Raw genomic sequence first — 17,085 nt, forward strand, 5'->3', positions numbered from 1 at the left:
AAAAATAGAAAACCAAATAGGTCCGAATAGGATATCAAGTCAGAAAAACTGCGGGTTTTTTCCCGAAAACCAAAACCAAGTACTAAGAAAAAAATAAAAACCGCGAACTGATAATGACACCAAATTTTAAAAGCCATCTTTTTTCGCGCAAAAACGAAAAAGCGATTTGAAATATGAAAGAAAGACCCATAAGCTTCCCCTTATAAGAAGAGGGTATAGGAAGTACTTGCTTCGTCACTTCTCCACTATGCATGAGGGTATCAACCTCAGCTGTTTTACTTGCTACGGTGGCCAATTTACAATTTCAACTTAGTTGATATAACCAAATTACCTTGTTGCCCCCACCGACGCAGCACCACAGTTTCTTTAGAAACTTTCAGCCTTTATTCAATCTCATCATACTTTGATTAACATTGCGTAATATCTTTTGGTGTGTGTGTGTATGTGGTTGGGGAGGGTTGGGGAGAGGTATTCGCAGAGACCTAGTATTACAATTGTCGCCTTAGGGCACATTCTATGGTCTCTGGTCACGTCACTTATCAGACAACTTTCTGATAGCACCCCCCTTCTTACAGAACCAGAAATTTATGAACATCCCCGTGGGAGGGAGGAGAGGAGACTCCTTGAACACTAACGGCATTTTGAAAGATGTTGGAAGAAAGTACTTCCTTTTTATTGTCAAACCAACATTGTTTTCTTAAACACCCGTAATGTGTCACTCATTACCGTGACGACTATATTTATAGAATTGCAAAACTGGCTTAAGATAATGATCTGGAACAGCTGTATGCAGACGGCCTTCTGTATGTGAATTCAACGCTGTTTAAGACAGTTCGACAGTTCGATCTGAGTTGAAGTGAGGGAGCAGCGAGAATATACTCCAGGTATTTACTTCTTTCTAACATTCCAAATATCGATAGGGTGAAATGTTAGCAAAATAGGTCACGGACTTAATTGAGTGAAGGACGGAAATATCAAACCTATCGGAAAAATTAACTGCACTTTTTGCATCCTCGATGTTTAACTCAAGGCAATTATGAAGTACTTCAGCCATTCTTCATTTACGGGGCTACAAAACATCTCTAGATTTGTTAGCTTGACATTAAGCACTTACTAACGTTTCCCATGCCGCTTTCCAATAATAATGATAATAATATATTTACTTATTAATGTGTTATTGTAAATAGTGGTGTGTTAGTTATTCAGGCTCTCTCCGCTGGAATAAGATAAGAATTATAACAACATATTTACATTTTCGTGTTCAGTCAGTTGTTGAAGACACGTGCTTGGTGGCGCGGACAACTAAATCGGAAGATCAAGAAATAAGTAATCTTTGGAGGAATTACCTGAAATATTACTGCGGAAATGTAATTGCAAAGGTAAGCCTGGAAAGGTAAGTGTAACTGGAATGCTATAAAATTCCTTAGTTACCGTCATGACATGAACCGAATATGGTAATTTAAATTGTTCTCGAATTGCAAATGTGCAGAGCGGTGCCTTCAATATGGCCTCCGCTAACATGTACGGCGATTTAAGCAGAAAAGGAAAAGGCTTTTGTTTTTATCAAATATTTCAACTTAATTCATGTACATAAACTAAGTTGTACTAAAATGTTAAATGAAGGGATATACGCAAGTGACTATTTTCACTTCCCCTCAGCTTAACAACTGAAAACAGGAAGATGGCGTCTAGAAGGACCATATGGGGTTTCTTAATTGCTTTCTGTAAGCATTTTTATGTTTATTAAAAAGGATATCGAGCCAAAAGAATAAATATTTCACATGAGCTTATTCCAGAGCAAATCACAAGCTGATATAAGACTCAAGGTATCTTGCCCTGCACTTGCTGCTTAGATGACATTAATTTTTTAAAAGACACGTTTCGACCATCATCTTCAGTTAAAATATTTACGAAGTAATATTTTTAACTGAAGATGACAGTAATTACTTTCGAAACATGACTTTTAAAAATGTCATTTATTTTCTCAAATTTGTGACATCATCTGCTCTTATCTAGCCTTGTTGCTTAAATGTTTAGATCTGAATAGAATGCACTCGCGAGAAGATTAGGAATCTCAGCGCGATAGAAACACTTGGCGGAAGGCGACTGTTGGACGGGGACCCGAAACATGTTCCACTGCTCCTTCTTAAATTAGGTGACATCCAGCACAAAGGTCCTACTTTGGTCGCTTTCACGGCTTTCCGGTCTACGATCCTCCCATGAGTAGGAACGGGCTTAACGAGCCAGCAGCAGACCATGTCCGTGACATAAAAAATATTCAAATTATGCAGCGCAAGCGTTTGGCTGAGCAAAATACAGTTTAATGGCTCTTTGTTTAATTTTCAACCAAATCGTGTTGCAAAACAGTTTTTTCTCTCATTATTAAGCAACCAGCCGTATCCCCTGCGCCTAGAGAAAGCAAATTATTTTTATTGTTGATGTTCGGCATCAAAGGTGCGCTCACGTAATAATGTCATTTATATCCGTCATGAGGAGAGACAAGTTTATTAAAAATGCGTTTGTAGAAAATTTCATCGCAAGGTTAATGAATCAGTAGTGAACCGAAAGATCGAAAGAAAAGATCATACGTGTATTTTACGGAAAACAATATCTCCATACCAATTACACGAGAACATAGGATGAGGTCTACATGTGTACAAACATGAATTTGTTATCCGCTCGTTTATTTCAATCGGTGCGCGGTACATTCTCGCTGGTTAATATCTTGCACTTAATATGATGCTGAAACGAGCAATGTGTTTCTTGTGCTTGAAATTAAAAACCAGGAGATAAATTATGTCTAAATATCCCTGCCTATGTAACAGATCAAGCGAGGTTTCAAAGCATCAGCAAGTATTCCGGCTGAACCCGTCCAAAACCAAGATATAAATAGTCTGTGTGGTTTCTTTCCTTTTACTTCTTGTCGATGCGGATGTATCAGTTCTTGCAGGTGGGAGGTCATATCCTCACCTTTATCTTACTAATACAGGTTTTCACGGACGTAAACAATGACGGCGTAATTTGTTATATATGGCTTTCAGTGAAACGTTCTAGTCTCCGTTCTGAACGTTTCTGGAAAATTCGAGGTGCTGTCTTGCAATGCTCCGGCGAAATTAACATATACCAAGACCCGGGCGAGGAACTTTTCTCTTTGTCCTCTCGTTTACTCTGATTCTACTTGCAGTTGCGCCAATAGCGGAAGTAACCCTTCAGAGAGTTGTCCCATCGTTTAACTCAAGTCAACTTTTCCAAGCTCCAAAGGGACATTATGTAGAACTCAATTTCACCTTGGAGACGTCACATCCAACACCATGCCTTGATGATATGTACCTTGCGATTCGCGATGGATACAACAAGTCTGCCAATCTTCTTGGAAGATTTTGTGGAAGGAACATTTCTGCTATTGTGCGATCTAGTGGACAAAACTTGTGGATCAGAAAGTTTGGTTTTTCCAAGCATTATATCAGGTTTTGGGGCTCGTACATCAACAAAGCACTTAACATAACAGGTAATGTCTGCTGAAGTTACAAACTAAAACAATTTGTTTTAAAACGTTTTTCAGTCGACAGAACATGACAGAGGTGTAAGTTTATGTCATTCATTTGTTCCCTTCTAGTCTACCCAAACCTTGACAACGTGGCTACAACTCAGTTTGTTCTTTTTAACCGAACCTCGTCTCTATGGTGTCCAGCACAAGGTACACCGGCACCAATTATTGTTTGGAGAAAGAACGGCACGGTGGTACAGAACAGTACAAGTGTACAGTATCAGCTGAACATTACTGGAGAAAACTATGATAAGTACAGCTGTGAAGTGAACAGACATGAAAAAAAAGAAATTCGTCTCGTCATTGAAAGTGAGTTTATTTGGAAATATTTGATTCTAAACCCAATAGGGCTGGGAAGGAAATACATTGCACATTTGCAAAGTTTCCATGCCTCGCTGGTGAAATGAGCAAATCCTAAAGCTTTTTCACCTGCCTTCGCAACTGCGAGACTGACATTATCGTTTAAGCGACCCAAAAACATTGAAATAGTATTGAGGATTCACGAGATAACGAGAGCGAAACTCAGCAAGTACAACCAAAAAACCTAAATTTCAACAAACAGCAGGTAAATAAAAACATGTTTTCTTTTCATATTCTAGGCTGCCCAAATCCTTGCAAATGCACCACAGTAGTTGGAATCATGAGTGCAGCTACCCGCATTGAATGCAGAGGAAAACATTTAAAGTCAGTTCCATGGGACTTGCCCCTTTCTACTGTGAAATTGTAAGCCTTTCAACTCTTTTTGTTCAACATGCATATACTCGTAGATATCTTGGTGAAAATCAGATAGAGTAGCTACCATCTGGACTCTCCGACACCAACATACATACATACATACGTTACTTGACCACTCCCCAGGGGAGCTTTTCAGGGCCAATTCCCACCCATCCCACCCCAGGGGAGGACATCTACTACACAGCAATCTCGTGCGCGGGAAATTAACGTCCCCTACCCCTAACCCTGCAGGAGAGGGGGCCTACGGATTATTCGTCCTTAACCGAGAAGACTAGAATATCTATCCATCTTTTGATTATAGAAAGGTAGCAAATTCTCGTCATTTATTTTAAGACAATGAGTATCGGTCCAGCCGGGGCTCGAACCCTCGACCTCCCGCACAACACAATCCGGCGTTCTAGCCAATTGAGCTAACCGGGAGGCGGTTTAACAAGAAGTTGAACCAAATGTCACTAAAGTTAAACATCCCAGCGGTCCGAAATCCTAACTCTTCGAATTTCATTGGCTTATTTAATTTCGAGAGCTCCAGCGGTCCGGATTTTCCCATTCAGACCCCGGGTACGGAGTAGTCCGAGTATTACAATCTGTTGCCTAACAACCGTTTGTAATTTAATTATCCTCCTCAAATAGTAACTCCGATAGAAAACAAAAACTTATATTTCCAACTACAAAAAGAAACAAACAACACGAAAGCAAGACGTTTAAGTACCTCTGACATCAATTTTTTTTTCTCGGTTTTTGCTAGCTTGATGCATATAAAAAACGAATTTAAACTTCAATCCAGGCGGAAATGTCTTCAAACCCCATTTTTGTAGTTAAAAACACGCGCTATATGCGAACGAAATTGTCCCCTCTTCCTCGCGGCCAAAACGTCACGTGATTTTCTTTCGTGACGTCAAGTTGTGTACAGCCATCGAAACCAACATGGATTACAGAGCGGCAAAAAGAGTGATTCTATAATTTATAGAATCAGCAGAGTGACACTCGCTCAAATGAATGAATGACTCGGCTCTCACCTCCACACCTTCCGCAACTCAGTGTTTTGTGTACACAAAATTACGTCACGAAGGCCGTGAACTTGGTCCCAGATTCCGAGACAATTTTCACTAGAAAATAGTACCTTTTAGAGCGCAAAAATTCAAGTTTGAAAACGTTTCTGCCAGATTGAAGGTTAGAATCGTTTTTATATGCATCAGGCTAAGAAAAACCGAGAGAAAAAATTCATGTCATAGGCACTTTAAACTCACTAACCTATATACACTCGTAGAGATCTAAATAACAATCAGATAGAGGAGCTGTCACCTGGAGTCTTCAACAGAAACACGGATTTAAACTACTTGTAAGTCACCAAAGTTTTGAACAACCATTATTTGTTTTCTAAGCATCTCAGCGGCCCAGAATCCTTAATCCTCGAATCTTATTGGCTTCCTCCACGCGCTCCAGCGGTCCGAATTTTCCCGTTCAGACCCCGGGTACGGAATGCTCCGAGTATTGCAATCTGTTGCCTAAAAACCGTTTGTAATTTAATAATCCTCCTCAAAAATTAACTCCGATGGAAAGCAAAAAACTTACATTTCCAACTACACAAAGAAACAAATAACAGGAAAGCAACACGTTAAACTCACTAACCTGTATATACTCGTAGAGATCTACAGAACAATCAGATAGAGGAGCTGCCACCTGGAGTCTTCAACAATAACACGGAGCTGAACCACTTGTGAGTCACCCAAGTTTTGAATAACCATTATTTTTTTTCCAGGCATCTCAGTTGTCCAGAATCCTTAATCCTCGAATCTTATTGGCTTATTACGCGCGCTCCAGCAGTACGGACTTTCCGAGTATTTCAATTTGTGGCCGTTTATAATTTAATTATTCTCCACAAAAGTAACTCAGAAAGTTAAAACGCGAGGTGTTTACAGTTGATCACTGGAAATTTCTTTCATTTAAAATCCTAATTTTCCTAAACAATTTCTCCGTTATAAATCGTTAAGCAAAGTTTTGAGTCCTTCTGCAAATACACACTCAAGGCAAGTTACTCGAATGTAGGCATTTCTAGCATACATTGCACTACAGAAAACTCTGTAATTGTCAGTTGCCAGATCATGACCGATACTTATAAAGAGAAAATGTTTCAAAGTTTATTTGGAAGCCTTCTAATCGCCTTTATCATTACGCTAATAAAAGTATTTCTGTGAAAGTTTTTCTCTTTTCTCCACTGTCTACTCGCTAAAAAGGTTAATCGGTTCATGAAGGAGCTTATTGTTACTACAGCCCTAAATCATTCGATTCTTTTTGGGAAGCATTTCGTCAAAATTCTCTATCTTAATGAAGTGGTCTATGATAGACTGAAAATTACTCACTAAAAGGGAATATAGGGGAATACGGCGAGCTAAGACTTCCAAACTACGTGAATGTATCAGGGTTTCTACGTTTTTAGCGAATTTGCTTTATTTGTTTGTGTGAGGTATTCTCCATGGCTTGTGTCCAAGGGGCGGAGGGGAGGGGGGAGAGACGGAAAGGGAGAACACAAATGAAGGTCGTACTTGCATGTGTTCTCTCAGATCCCAATGTTACGGCTCTGTAGTTCCCGTCTCTTCCCTCTCTTTATTAATAGAACACTGATAATTTCTTGTGAGACAAAGTTTCAACTCTTCCAGATGGTTACGTAATAACAAGATCAAGAAGTTGCGTGGTGACTCCTTTTCTCAGTTAGTCAAGCTGAAAAGGCTGTGAGTGAAAAGTATATCCGTTTTTACATGTATCAGGGCACCCATTTTTAGCTGTCTCTTATGAAATTCATTTTGAGAATATGTACAACAACAATACACAGGAAGTTAAATGTTTCACCTCAATGCGGAATATATTTTCCTTTTAGAGACTTGGGTACAAACCAAATGGAGGAGCTACCACCTGAAGTCTTCCACAACAACACAGAGTTGGTCAAACTGTAAGTAACTAATACCTATACCTAAGCTTGTGCTAATTTTATTGACGCGCGATGTGACAAGAATTGCAATATAACTCACGCAGGGTAGGTTAGTGAACCATAAAGGTAATGGAATAGGGTTGGAGGGTTTTCAGATCGGCAATATTAACAGAGAGGAGTAGAGCATCCTTCCATCTTCATAAATGATAATATACTGAAATTTTCAATTCCATTTTCCCTTTTTTATCGGTGAATTTGTTTCATTTGCAAACGCGGAGTATTCTGGGTTGCCAAATAGGAAAGGGAAGGCAGAGAGAGCGCGAAATTTGATGGTCTTTGAAGGTTTTCCCTCTCAGGTGACAACTTTCAGGTTCCGTACTACGCACCACTTTCCCTAGTTTTACCACTTTAGCAGTCGTATTTTCCTATATGATGCTAAAACAAAGTTTTCAACATTTACAGATGGTTGGACGGTAATAAGATCCAGAAGTTGAGTGGTGATTTTTTTTCTCAGTTAATCAAGCTGCAGTGGCTGTAAGTGAAAATTCATACTCTTATATCGGCCATTTTGTTTCAGAACGTACCATTTCTTACAGAAAATAAAATTAAAAAAGTTAACGACCGGAAACCTAGTACGGGACTGAATTAATTTCCTCAAGATTTGAAGAAATGGTGATAATTAACGGACGTTTAAAAAGTTCCAAGCAAAAACTCATTAGATATCATTTTTATAGGAATCTAAAGGAGAACCATATAGAGGAGCGTTCATTTCCAACTACACAAAGAAACAAACAACAGGAAAGCAGCACGTTAAACTTACTAACCTGTATATACTCGTAGAGATCTACAGAAAAATCAGATAGGAAAGCTGCCACCTGGAGTCTTCAACAATAACACGGAGCTGAACCACTTGTAAGTCACCAAAGTTTTGAATAACCATAATTTTTTTTCCCAGGCATCTCAATTGTCTAGAATCCTTAATCCTCGAATCTTATTGGCTTATTCCGCGCGCTCCAGAAGTACGGACTTTCCGAGTATTTCAATTTGTGGCCGTTTATAGTTTAATTATTCTCCACAAAAGTAACTCAGAAAGTTAAAACGCAAGGTGTTTACAGTTGATCACTGGAAATTTATTTCATTTAAAATCCTAATTTTCCTAAACAATTTGTCCGTTATAAATCATTAAGCAAAGTTTTGAGGCCTTCTGCAAATACACACTCAAGACAAGTTCCTCGAATGTAGGCATTTCTACCAAACATTGCACTACAGAAAACTCTGTAATTGTCAGTTGCCAGATCATGACCGATACTTATAAAGAGGAAATGTTTCAAAGTTTTTTTGGAAGCCTTCTAGTCGCCTTTATCATTACGCTAATTAAAATATTTCTGTGAAAGTCTCTCTCTTTTCTCCATTATCTACTCGCTAAAAAGTTAATCGGTTCATGAAGGAGCTTACCGTTACTACAACCCTAAATCATTGGCTTCCTTTCGGGAAGCATTTCGTCAAAATTCTCTAACTTAATTAAGTGGTCTATAATAAACTGAAAATTACTCACTAAAAGAGAATTTAGGGGATAACGGCGAGCTAAGACTTCCAAACTACGCGAATGTTCCAGGGTTTCTACGTTTTTAGCAAATTTGGCAGAAAGGGAGAACACAAAAGAAAGTCGTACATGCATGTGTTCTCTCTCAGATCCCAATGTTACGGCTGTGTAGTTCCCGCCTCTTCCCTCTGTTTATCAATAGAACACTGATAATTTCTTATGAGACAAAGTTTCAACACCTCCAGATGGTTACGTAATAACAAGATCAAGAAGTTGCGAGGTGACTCCTTTTCTCAGTTGGTCAAACTGAAAAAGCTGTGAGTGAAAAGTATATCCGTTTTTATATGGATAAGAACACCCATTTTTAGCTGACTATTATGGAAGTCATCTTAAGTTGTGTACAGCCATCGAAACCAACATGGATTACAGAGTGGCAAAAAGAGTGATTCTATAATTTATAGAATCAGCAGAGTGACACTCGCTCAAATGAATGAATGACTCGCCTCTCACCTCCACATGTTCTGCAACTCAGTGTTTTGTGTACACAAAATTACGTCACGAAGGCCGTGAACTAGGTCCCAGATTCCGAGACAATTTTCACTAGAAAATAGTACCTTTTAGGGTACTATTTAGGAAAAATTGTGTCATTTCACTTCAGTTTTTCGGTAGAGCAAAGACAAGATCATGATTTACAAACGCCATTGCAGTAAACAAATAAACAGACTCTTTAAACTTCAAAAAATACATTTTGAATTCCTTTCAACGACTTTCCTTGTCACTTAAAACTAAACAGAGTTAAATCTTTAAAGATGAATCTTGGCTAGAATTGAATAATACTTTCCGTAGGATCACTGATTGTTTTTGTTGAGAAGCTCGTTGCGATATTCATTTAACAAGTGTTTGTTTGCCATTTAATCGAAAGTGTCCGGGAGCTTTTTTTCGCTCTGTAATTGTCAGTTACCAGATCATGACCGATACTTATAAACAGAAAAAAGTTTTTTTGGAAGCCTTTAAATGACTTCTATCATTATACTAAATTAATAAAAATATTGTTGTGAAAGTCTCTCTCTTTTCTCCGCAATCTACTCGCTAAAAAGTTGATCGGTTCATGAAGGGGCTTACCGTTACTACAGCCCAAAATCACCCGGTTCGTTTTACGAAGCATTTCGTCAAAACTCTCTTACTTAATTAAGTGGTCTATAATAAACTGAAAATTACTCACTAAAAGAGTATATAGGGGATTACGTCGAGCTAAGACTTCCAAACTACGCGAATGTTCCAGGGTTTCTACGTTTTTAGCAAATTTGACAGAAAGGGAGAACACAAAAGAAAGTCGTACATGCATGTGTTCTCTCTCAGATCCCAATGTTACGGGTGTGTAGTTCCCGCCTCTTCCCTCTGTTTATCAATAGAACACTGATAATTTCTTATGAGACAAAGTTTCAACACTTCCAGATGGTTACGTAATAACAAGATCAAGAAGTTGCGAGGTGACTCCTTTTCTCAGTTGGTCAAACTGAAAAAGCTGTGGGTGAAAAGTATATCCGTTTTTATATGGATAAGAACACCCATTTTTAGCTGACTATTCATGAAGTCATCTTAAGAAAATATAAAACAACAATACACAGCAAGCTAAAAGTTTCACTTCAATGCCGGATATATCCTCTTTTAGGGACTTGGGTACAAACCAAATAGAGGAGCTACCATCTGAAGTCTTCCACAACAACACAGAGTTGGTCAAACTGTAAGTAACTAAGGTCTATACCTCTCCTTGTGCTTATTTTATTGAAGCGCGATGTGACAAGAATTGCTACATAACTCACGCATGGTAGGTTAGTGAACCATGAAGGTAATGGAATAGGGTTGGAGGGTTTTCAGATCGGCAATATTGACAGGGAGGAGTAGAGCATCCTTCCATCTTCATAAATGACAATATACTGGAATTTTCAAATTCCATTTTCCAATTTTTATCGGTAAATTTGTTTCATTTGCAAATGCGAAGTATTCTGGGTTGCCAACGTGGAAAGGGGAGGCAGAGAGAGCGCGAAATGTAATAGTCTCTTAAGGTTTTCCCTCTCAGGTGACAACTTTCAGGTTCCGTACTACCCACCTCGTTCTCTAGTTTTACCAGTTTAGCAGTCGTATTTTCCTATATGATGGTAAGACAAAGTTTTCAACATTTACAGATGGTTAGACGGTAATAAGATCAAGAAGTTGAGTGGTGATTTATTTTCTCAGTTAATGGAGCTGCAATGGCTGTAAGTGAAAATTGCTACTCTTATAACAGCCATTTTGTGTCTCAGATCGTACCATTTCTTACAGAAAATAAAATTAAAAAAGTTAACGATTGCAAACCTAGTACGGGACTGAATTGATTTCCTCAAGATTTGAAGAAATGCCGATAATTAACGGACGTTTAAAAAGTTCCACCCAAAAATTTATTATGTATCACTTTTATAGGACCCTAAAGGAGAACCAGATAGAGGAGCTACCATCAGGAATCTTCAACTACAACATTGAATTGATCGAATTGTAAGGCAGTTAATAAGTTTGTGCTCGTTCTATATTTTTTTTTTACTATTATGATCGTTATCGATATTAATTATAAAATAATCGAAAGATTGTTTAATTTTCAAATTCAACTTTCTAATTTTTATCGGTGAGTTTGTTTCATTTGCAAACGCGAGGTATTCTGGGTTGCCAACGTTGAAAGGGGAGGCGAAAAGAGAGTGCGAAATGTGATCGTCTTTGAAGGTTTTCCCTCTCAGGTCACAACTTTCAGGTTCCGTTCTACCCACCTCGTTCGCTGCGCTTACTTGTTTAATTGTTTTTTGATAATTACAACTCGTGAATAAAAATCGTTAGTGCGCACTTTCTAAGGAATAATCTCCGTCTATATCTTACTGAAAGCAACACATATCTCAAAGACAGAAAATATGAACCTTTCATACATGAAATAGTCTACTTCGCGTTTTGCGTAAGACGCGCTTGCAGCGTTAACTATTGCGCAATCGCATTGCATCACAAGTTTCGAAAAGATTTAATTACCTAATAAGCTAGCCCATAATCGTGAGTGACGAACCTTACTTTTATGTTCACTATCGCGAGAAAGCGAGAACCCTAAGAAATATTTTATAACGACTGCAAAAGAGCTCACCATGATCATTGCGCTATTCTCAACAGATGTGTACTATACTTACCATCTATTCGTCTAGTCTATCAAAATTTTAAAATTTCGAGCAGTTTTTTTCTGCATTGTCTTGCTACCCTAAAGCAACGTTTGTAAACTCTTGTAGGGGGTTAAACAAGGACAAAATCAAGAGATTGAGTGGCGATTTATTTACTACTTTAGTCAAGATTCAGATTCTCCGCTAAGTGTAGAACCTTTGAATATTTATCGCACATAAAGTCTTAGACAATAACCAGTTGATCCTTAACGAGAATGTGGAATTTGTCGGCAGTCATCCACGTTGAGCATAGACCCTGGTTAACCATCAAATTACTTGAAAAGGCCTTTAAACTGATTTGAGATGATCTTTGAATGTAAACTTCACATACCGACTATGTAGTTTTTTTAAGCGCAATTGGTAGTAATGTCGCAATCTGATTGGCCAGTTTGCTGTAGTCAAGCAACACGTGTCAGGTAATGCCATGATCAGCTCGTCAATACTGACGTCCATATTGCGGTAAAAACGGAACGACAGTGGTTTAGCGTGGTCTGTACTCTTATCGACAACGATATTCATCATCGTACCTTGGACAAAATTTGTTGCGGATTCCAACAGCATTTTGACCACTGCGATGACGAATATCGTTGTCGATAAGAGTACAGACCACACTAAACCGCTGTCTATCCGTTAGGTATTCAAAATTCTGTAAAGGACGTACCTGGTTTACAGCGTGAAATCAGGTCTCTTTTGAATGATTGGAGGCACCGATCAATCCATGTGGATGTCCAATTTCTAATCTCTAGCTCATGCAGCGTCCTTTGCTGACGTGAACACTTTGCTCTACTTTTCAACGATTGTCACAAACTCTTATTTTTCTGACTGAAAACAAAACCTTAAATGTACAACCACAAAAAAAAAAACAAAAAAAACAATAAACAAGAGCAAAGCAAGACGTTCAACTCACTGACCTGTATATGCTCGTAGACAACTAGGTGAAAATCAGATAGAGGAGTTACCACTTGGACTCTTCGACACCAACAAGAAGTTGAACCAATTGTAAGTCACTAAAGTTTATTGTAGCCATTTATTGTTTTCCCAAAAATCTCAGCGGTCCGGAATCCTAATTACTCGAATTTCATTGGCTAATTTAATTTCGCGCGCTCCGGCGGTCCGGATTTTCCCATTCAGATCCCGGGTGCAGAACGCTCCGAGTATTGAAATCTGTTGCCTATTAACCGTTTGTAATTTAATAATCCTCCTCAAAAAGTAACTCCGATGGAAAACAAAAACTAACGTTTACAACTACAAAAACAAATAAACAACAGGAAAGGAAGACGTTAAACTCACTAACTTGTATAAACTCGTAGATGTCTGGATAACAATCGGATAGAGGAACTGCCACCTGGAGTCTTCAAAAACAACACGGAGCTAAACCTCTTGTAAGTCACCAAAGTTTTCAATAACCATTTTTTTTTTTTCCAAGAATCTCAGCGGTCCGGAATCCTTAAGCCTCGAATCTTTTTGGCTTATTCCACTCGCTCCAGCGGTCCTGACTTTCCGTGTATTTCAATTTGTGGCCGCTTATAATTTAATCATTCTCCACAAAAAGTACCTTAGAAAGCTAAAACGCGAGGTGTTTACAGTTGATTACAGTAACTTTCATTTAATTAATATCTTAGTTCCTCTAAACAATTTGTCCGTTATAAATCGTTAAGCAAAGTTTTGAGTCCTTAAGCAAATAAACACTCAAGCCAAGTTCCTCGAATTTGGGCACATCTACCATACATTGCACTACGTACAGAAAACGATTCGGAAGGAACTCAATGAGTAAAAGCCGCACTAAAATCCCTTTGCATCCAGCTGGAAAAGTTGGGTCATTTGACTTCAGTTTTTCGGTGGAGCAAAGACAAGATCATGATTTACAAACGCCATTGCAATAAACAAATAAACAGACTCTCCAAACTTCAAAACATACATTTTGAATTCCTTTCAACGACTTTCCTTGTCATTTAAAACTAAACAGAGTTAAATCTTTAAAGATGAATCTTGGCTAGAATTGAATAATACTTTCCGTAGGATCACTGATTGTTTTTGTTGAGAAGCTCGTTGCGATATTCATTCAACAAGTGTTTGTTTGCCATTTAATCGAAAGTGTCCGGGAGCTTTTTTTCGCTCTGTAATTGTCAGTTACCAGATCATGACCGATACTTATAAACAGAAAAAAGTTTTTTTGGAAGCCTTTAAATGACTTCTATCATTATACTAAATTAATAAAAATATTGTTGTGAAAGTCTCTCTCTTTTCTCCGCTATCTACTCGCTTAAAAGATAATCGGTTCACGAAGGAGCTTACCGTTACTACAGCCCAAAATCACTCGGTTCCTTTTAGGAAGCATTTCGTCAAAACTCTCTTACTTAATTAAGTGGTCTATAATAAACTGAAAATTACTCACTAAAAGAGTATATAGGGGATTACGGCGAGCTAAGACTTCCAAACTACGCGAATGTTCCAGGGTTTCGACGTTTTTAGCAAATTTGACAGAAAGGGAGAACACAAAAGAAAGTCGTACATGCATGTGTTCTCTCTCATATCCTAATGTTACGGCTGTGTACTTTCCGCCTCTTCCCTCTGTTTATCAATAGAACACTGATAATTTCTTATGAGACAAAGTTTCAACACTTCCAGATGGTTACGTAATAACAAGATCAAGAAGTTGCGTGGTGACTCCTTTTCTCAGTTGGTCAAACTGAAAAAGCTGTGAGTGAAAAGTATATCCGTTTTTATATGGATAAGAACACCCATTTTTAGCTGACTATTAATGAAGTCATCTTAAGAATAAATAAAACAACAGTACACAGCAAGCTAAAAGTTTCACTTCAATGCCGGATATATCCTCTTTTAGGGAGTTGGGTACAAACCAAATAGAGGGGCTACCATCTGAAGCCTTCCACAACAACACAGAGTTGGTCAAACTGTAAGTAACTAAGGTCTATACCTCTGCTTGTGCTTATTTTATTGAAGCGCGATGTGACAAGAATTGCTACATAACTCATGCATAGTAGGTTAGTGAACCATGAAGGTAATGGAATAGGGTTGGAGGGTTTTCAGATCGGCAATATTGACAGAGAGGAGTAGAGCATCTTTCCATCTTCATAAATGACAATATACTGGAATTTTCAAATTCCATTTTCCAATTTTTATCGGTGAATTTGTTTCATTTGCAAATGCGAAGTATTCTGCGTTGCCAACGTGGAAAGGGGAGGCAGAAAGAGGGCGAAATTTGATAGTCTCTTAAGGTTTTCCCTGTCAGGTTACAACTTTCAGGTTCCGTACTACCCACCTCGTTCTCTAGTTTTACCAGTTTAGCAGTCGCATTTTCCTATATGATAGTGAGACAAAGTTTTCAACATTTACAGATGGTTAGACGGTAACAAGATCAAGAAGTTGAGTGGTGATTTATTTTCTCAGTTAATGGAGCTGCAATGGCTGTAAGTGAAAATTGCTACTCTTATATCAGCCATTTTGTGTCTCAGATCGTGCCATTTCTTACAGAAAATAAAATTGAAAAAGTTAACGATCGCAAACCTAGTACAGGACTGAATTAATTTCTCAAGATTTGAAGAGATGCCGATAATTAACGGACGTTTAAAAAGTTCCACCCAAAAATTCATTATGTATCATTTTTACAGGACCCTAAAAGAGAATCAGATAGAGGAGCTACCATCAGGAATCTTCAACTACAACACTGAATTGGTCAAATTGTAAGGCGGTTAACAAGTTTGTGCTCGATTTTTACCAATTTTTTTTTACTGTCATGATCGTTAGCGTTATTAATTCTAAAATAATCGAAATACTGTTTAACGAAACCATAGTCGTCGTGAGTGAGGGAACATTACTTTTGTGTTCACCATCGCGAAAACCACAACGGATATTTGTTAGCGACTGACAAAAAAAGCGTACTATGGTTATATTTACCCTCTATGACGCTCTATTTCCCTAGTCTTGGTTCGTTATTTAAATTTGAAAACTGAGAGCAATTGTACATGCTTTGACTGCTTTATCTTGTTATCCACCAATAGATGGTTAAACAAAAACAAGATCACAAAGTTGCGTGGTGATTTATTTACTCCATTAGTCAAGCTGCAGAGGCTGTAAGTGGAGAACCTTTGAATATCTATCGCTGATCAAGTCTTGGACAATGTAGAGTGTTTATTAGATGATCAAGATAGTATATTTACCACACAATACTCCGTGATTTGTTATTCTACTTTTACTTAAGAAAGTAGATTTACAACATGATTGATTAATAGGAATTGTCCTTACAGTGTAATTATAACGCTGTGTAAAGCAATACATTAGAGATAGTAACTAGTTGATCCTTCTTTATTGTCCGACTCTAACTGTCGTAGTCGTAGACTTCTTCTGGAAGTTTTACAAGTATAACTAAACGCCTGTGTTTATAAGCCAAAGTTACGGGGCCAATGGCCATAGAGGCTTGGCTGGACTTACTAACAGGAACAGTCGAAGTTTTTTGAAAGATCTTAAAACGTGTAAGGCAAGGTGAGAAAAATGTTTTGGGGGCCACAGTTTTAGAGGCGTTTAGAGGCGTTTTTACAGGTATTTAGTTATACTTGTAAAACTCCCTGAAGAAGTCTACGACAGTTAGGCGGAACGTGTCGGAGAATAAAGAAGTTTTTCAACTACTGTTCGTAAAAGTGTTGCCCACTAGTTTATATTCAAAAATGCGAGGTGACTCCTTTTCACAGTTAGTCAAGCTGAAAAGGCTGTGAGTGAAGAGTATCTCCGTTTTCACATGCACCAGAGCATCCATCTTTAGATGACTATTATAGTATTAATCTTGAGAAAATATACAACAACAATAAACCGGGGGTTAAATGTTTAACCTCAATGCAGGATGTATCCTCCTTTTAGGTACTTGGGTACAAACCAAATAGAGGAGCTACCACCTGAAGTCTTCCACAACAACACAGAGTTGGTCCAACTGTATGTAAACAATATCTAAACCTATGCTTGTGCTTATTTTATTGAAGCGCGATGTGACAAGAATTGCTATTTATTATATAAATACTGATGAAATACCAGGATTTCTCCTTTTACTAAAAATCATATCTTCACCGCGCGCAGTGAAGTTACTATTTTTATC

At 38.1% G+C, this 17,085-nt stretch overlaps 4 protein-coding genes across 4 annotated transcripts in view; 3 read left to right on the top strand and 1 right to left on the bottom strand.

The window, feature by feature from the left end:
* Positions 1–17,085, bottom strand: part of LOC148743408 (G protein-coupled receptor GRL101-like) — a 169,644-nt gene that overhangs the window by 84,618 nt on the left and 67,941 nt on the right. The gene's annotated exons all lie outside the window — the stretch shown is intronic.
* Positions 802–7,233, top strand: LOC111345431 (uncharacterized). Its single transcript, XM_088751166.1, has 9 exons — positions 802–884; positions 1,266–1,393; positions 1,660–1,724; positions 3,185–3,508; positions 3,617–3,856; positions 4,147–4,270; positions 5,550–5,621; positions 5,928–5,999; positions 7,158–7,233. The coding sequence occupies exons 3-9, from the start codon at positions 1,682–1,684 to the stop codon at positions 7,231–7,233; spliced, it is 951 nt and encodes a 316-aa protein (XP_088607292.1). The 5' UTR covers positions 802–884; positions 1,266–1,393; positions 1,660–1,681.
* LOC148743417 (uncharacterized) lies at positions 10,143–13,524 on the top strand. Its single transcript, XM_088760429.1, has 6 exons — positions 10,143–10,278; positions 10,424–10,495; positions 10,938–11,009; positions 11,212–11,283; positions 12,906–12,977; positions 13,289–13,524. The coding sequence occupies exons 1-6, from the start codon at positions 10,181–10,183 to the stop codon at positions 13,362–13,364; spliced, it is 462 nt and encodes a 153-aa protein (XP_088616555.1). The 5' UTR covers positions 10,143–10,180; the 3' UTR covers positions 13,365–13,524.
* Positions 14,801–16,990, top strand: LOC148743418 (uncharacterized). The gene is made up of 5 exons (XM_088751172.1): positions 14,801–14,895; positions 15,338–15,409; positions 15,611–15,682; positions 16,001–16,072; positions 16,854–16,990. The coding sequence occupies exons 1-5, from the start codon at positions 14,801–14,803 to the stop codon at positions 16,942–16,944; spliced, it is 402 nt and encodes a 133-aa protein (XP_088607298.1). The 3' UTR covers positions 16,945–16,990.

Source organism: Stylophora pistillata, chromosome 1 (assembly GCF_964205215.1).
Source record: "Stylophora pistillata chromosome 1, jaStyPist1.2, whole genome shotgun sequence".
Taxonomy (NCBI): Eukaryota; Metazoa; Cnidaria; class Anthozoa; order Scleractinia; family Pocilloporidae; genus Stylophora; species Stylophora pistillata.

Bases quoted from the DNA above. Each gene is read 5' to 3' on its own strand.
- LOC148743418 (XM_088751172.1), top strand. From the start codon at position 14,801: ATGCCGGATATATCCTCTTTTAGGGAGTTGGGTACAAACCAAATAGAG. The intron at 14,896-15,337 runs GTAAGTAACTAA...CAACATTTACAG, and splicing joins AACACAGAGTTGGTCAAACT to ATGGTTAGACGGTAACAAGA. The intron at 16,073-16,853 runs GTAAGTGGAGAA...TCCTCCTTTTAG, and splicing joins TTAGTCAAGCTGCAGAGGCT to GTACTTGGGTACAAACCAAA.
- LOC148743417 (XM_088760429.1), top strand. From the start codon at position 10,181: ATGAGACAAAGTTTCAACACTTCCAGATGGTTACGTAATAACAAGATC. The intron at 11,010-11,211 runs GTAAGTGAAAAT...TCACTTTTATAG, and splicing joins TTAATGGAGCTGCAATGGCT to GACCCTAAAGGAGAACCAGA. The intron at 11,284-12,905 runs GTAAGGCAGTTA...ATATGCTCGTAG, and splicing joins AACATTGAATTGATCGAATT to ACAACTAGGTGAAAATCAGA.
- LOC111345431 (XM_088751166.1), top strand. From the start codon at position 1,682: ATGGCGTCTAGAAGGACCATATGGGGTTTCTTAATTGCTTTCT. The intron at 5,622-5,927 runs GTAAGTCACCAA...ATATACTCGTAG, and splicing joins AACACGGATTTAAACTACTT to AGATCTACAGAACAATCAGA. The intron at 6,000-7,157 runs GTGAGTCACCCA...TTTTCCTTTTAG, and splicing joins AACACGGAGCTGAACCACTT to AGACTTGGGTACAAACCAAA.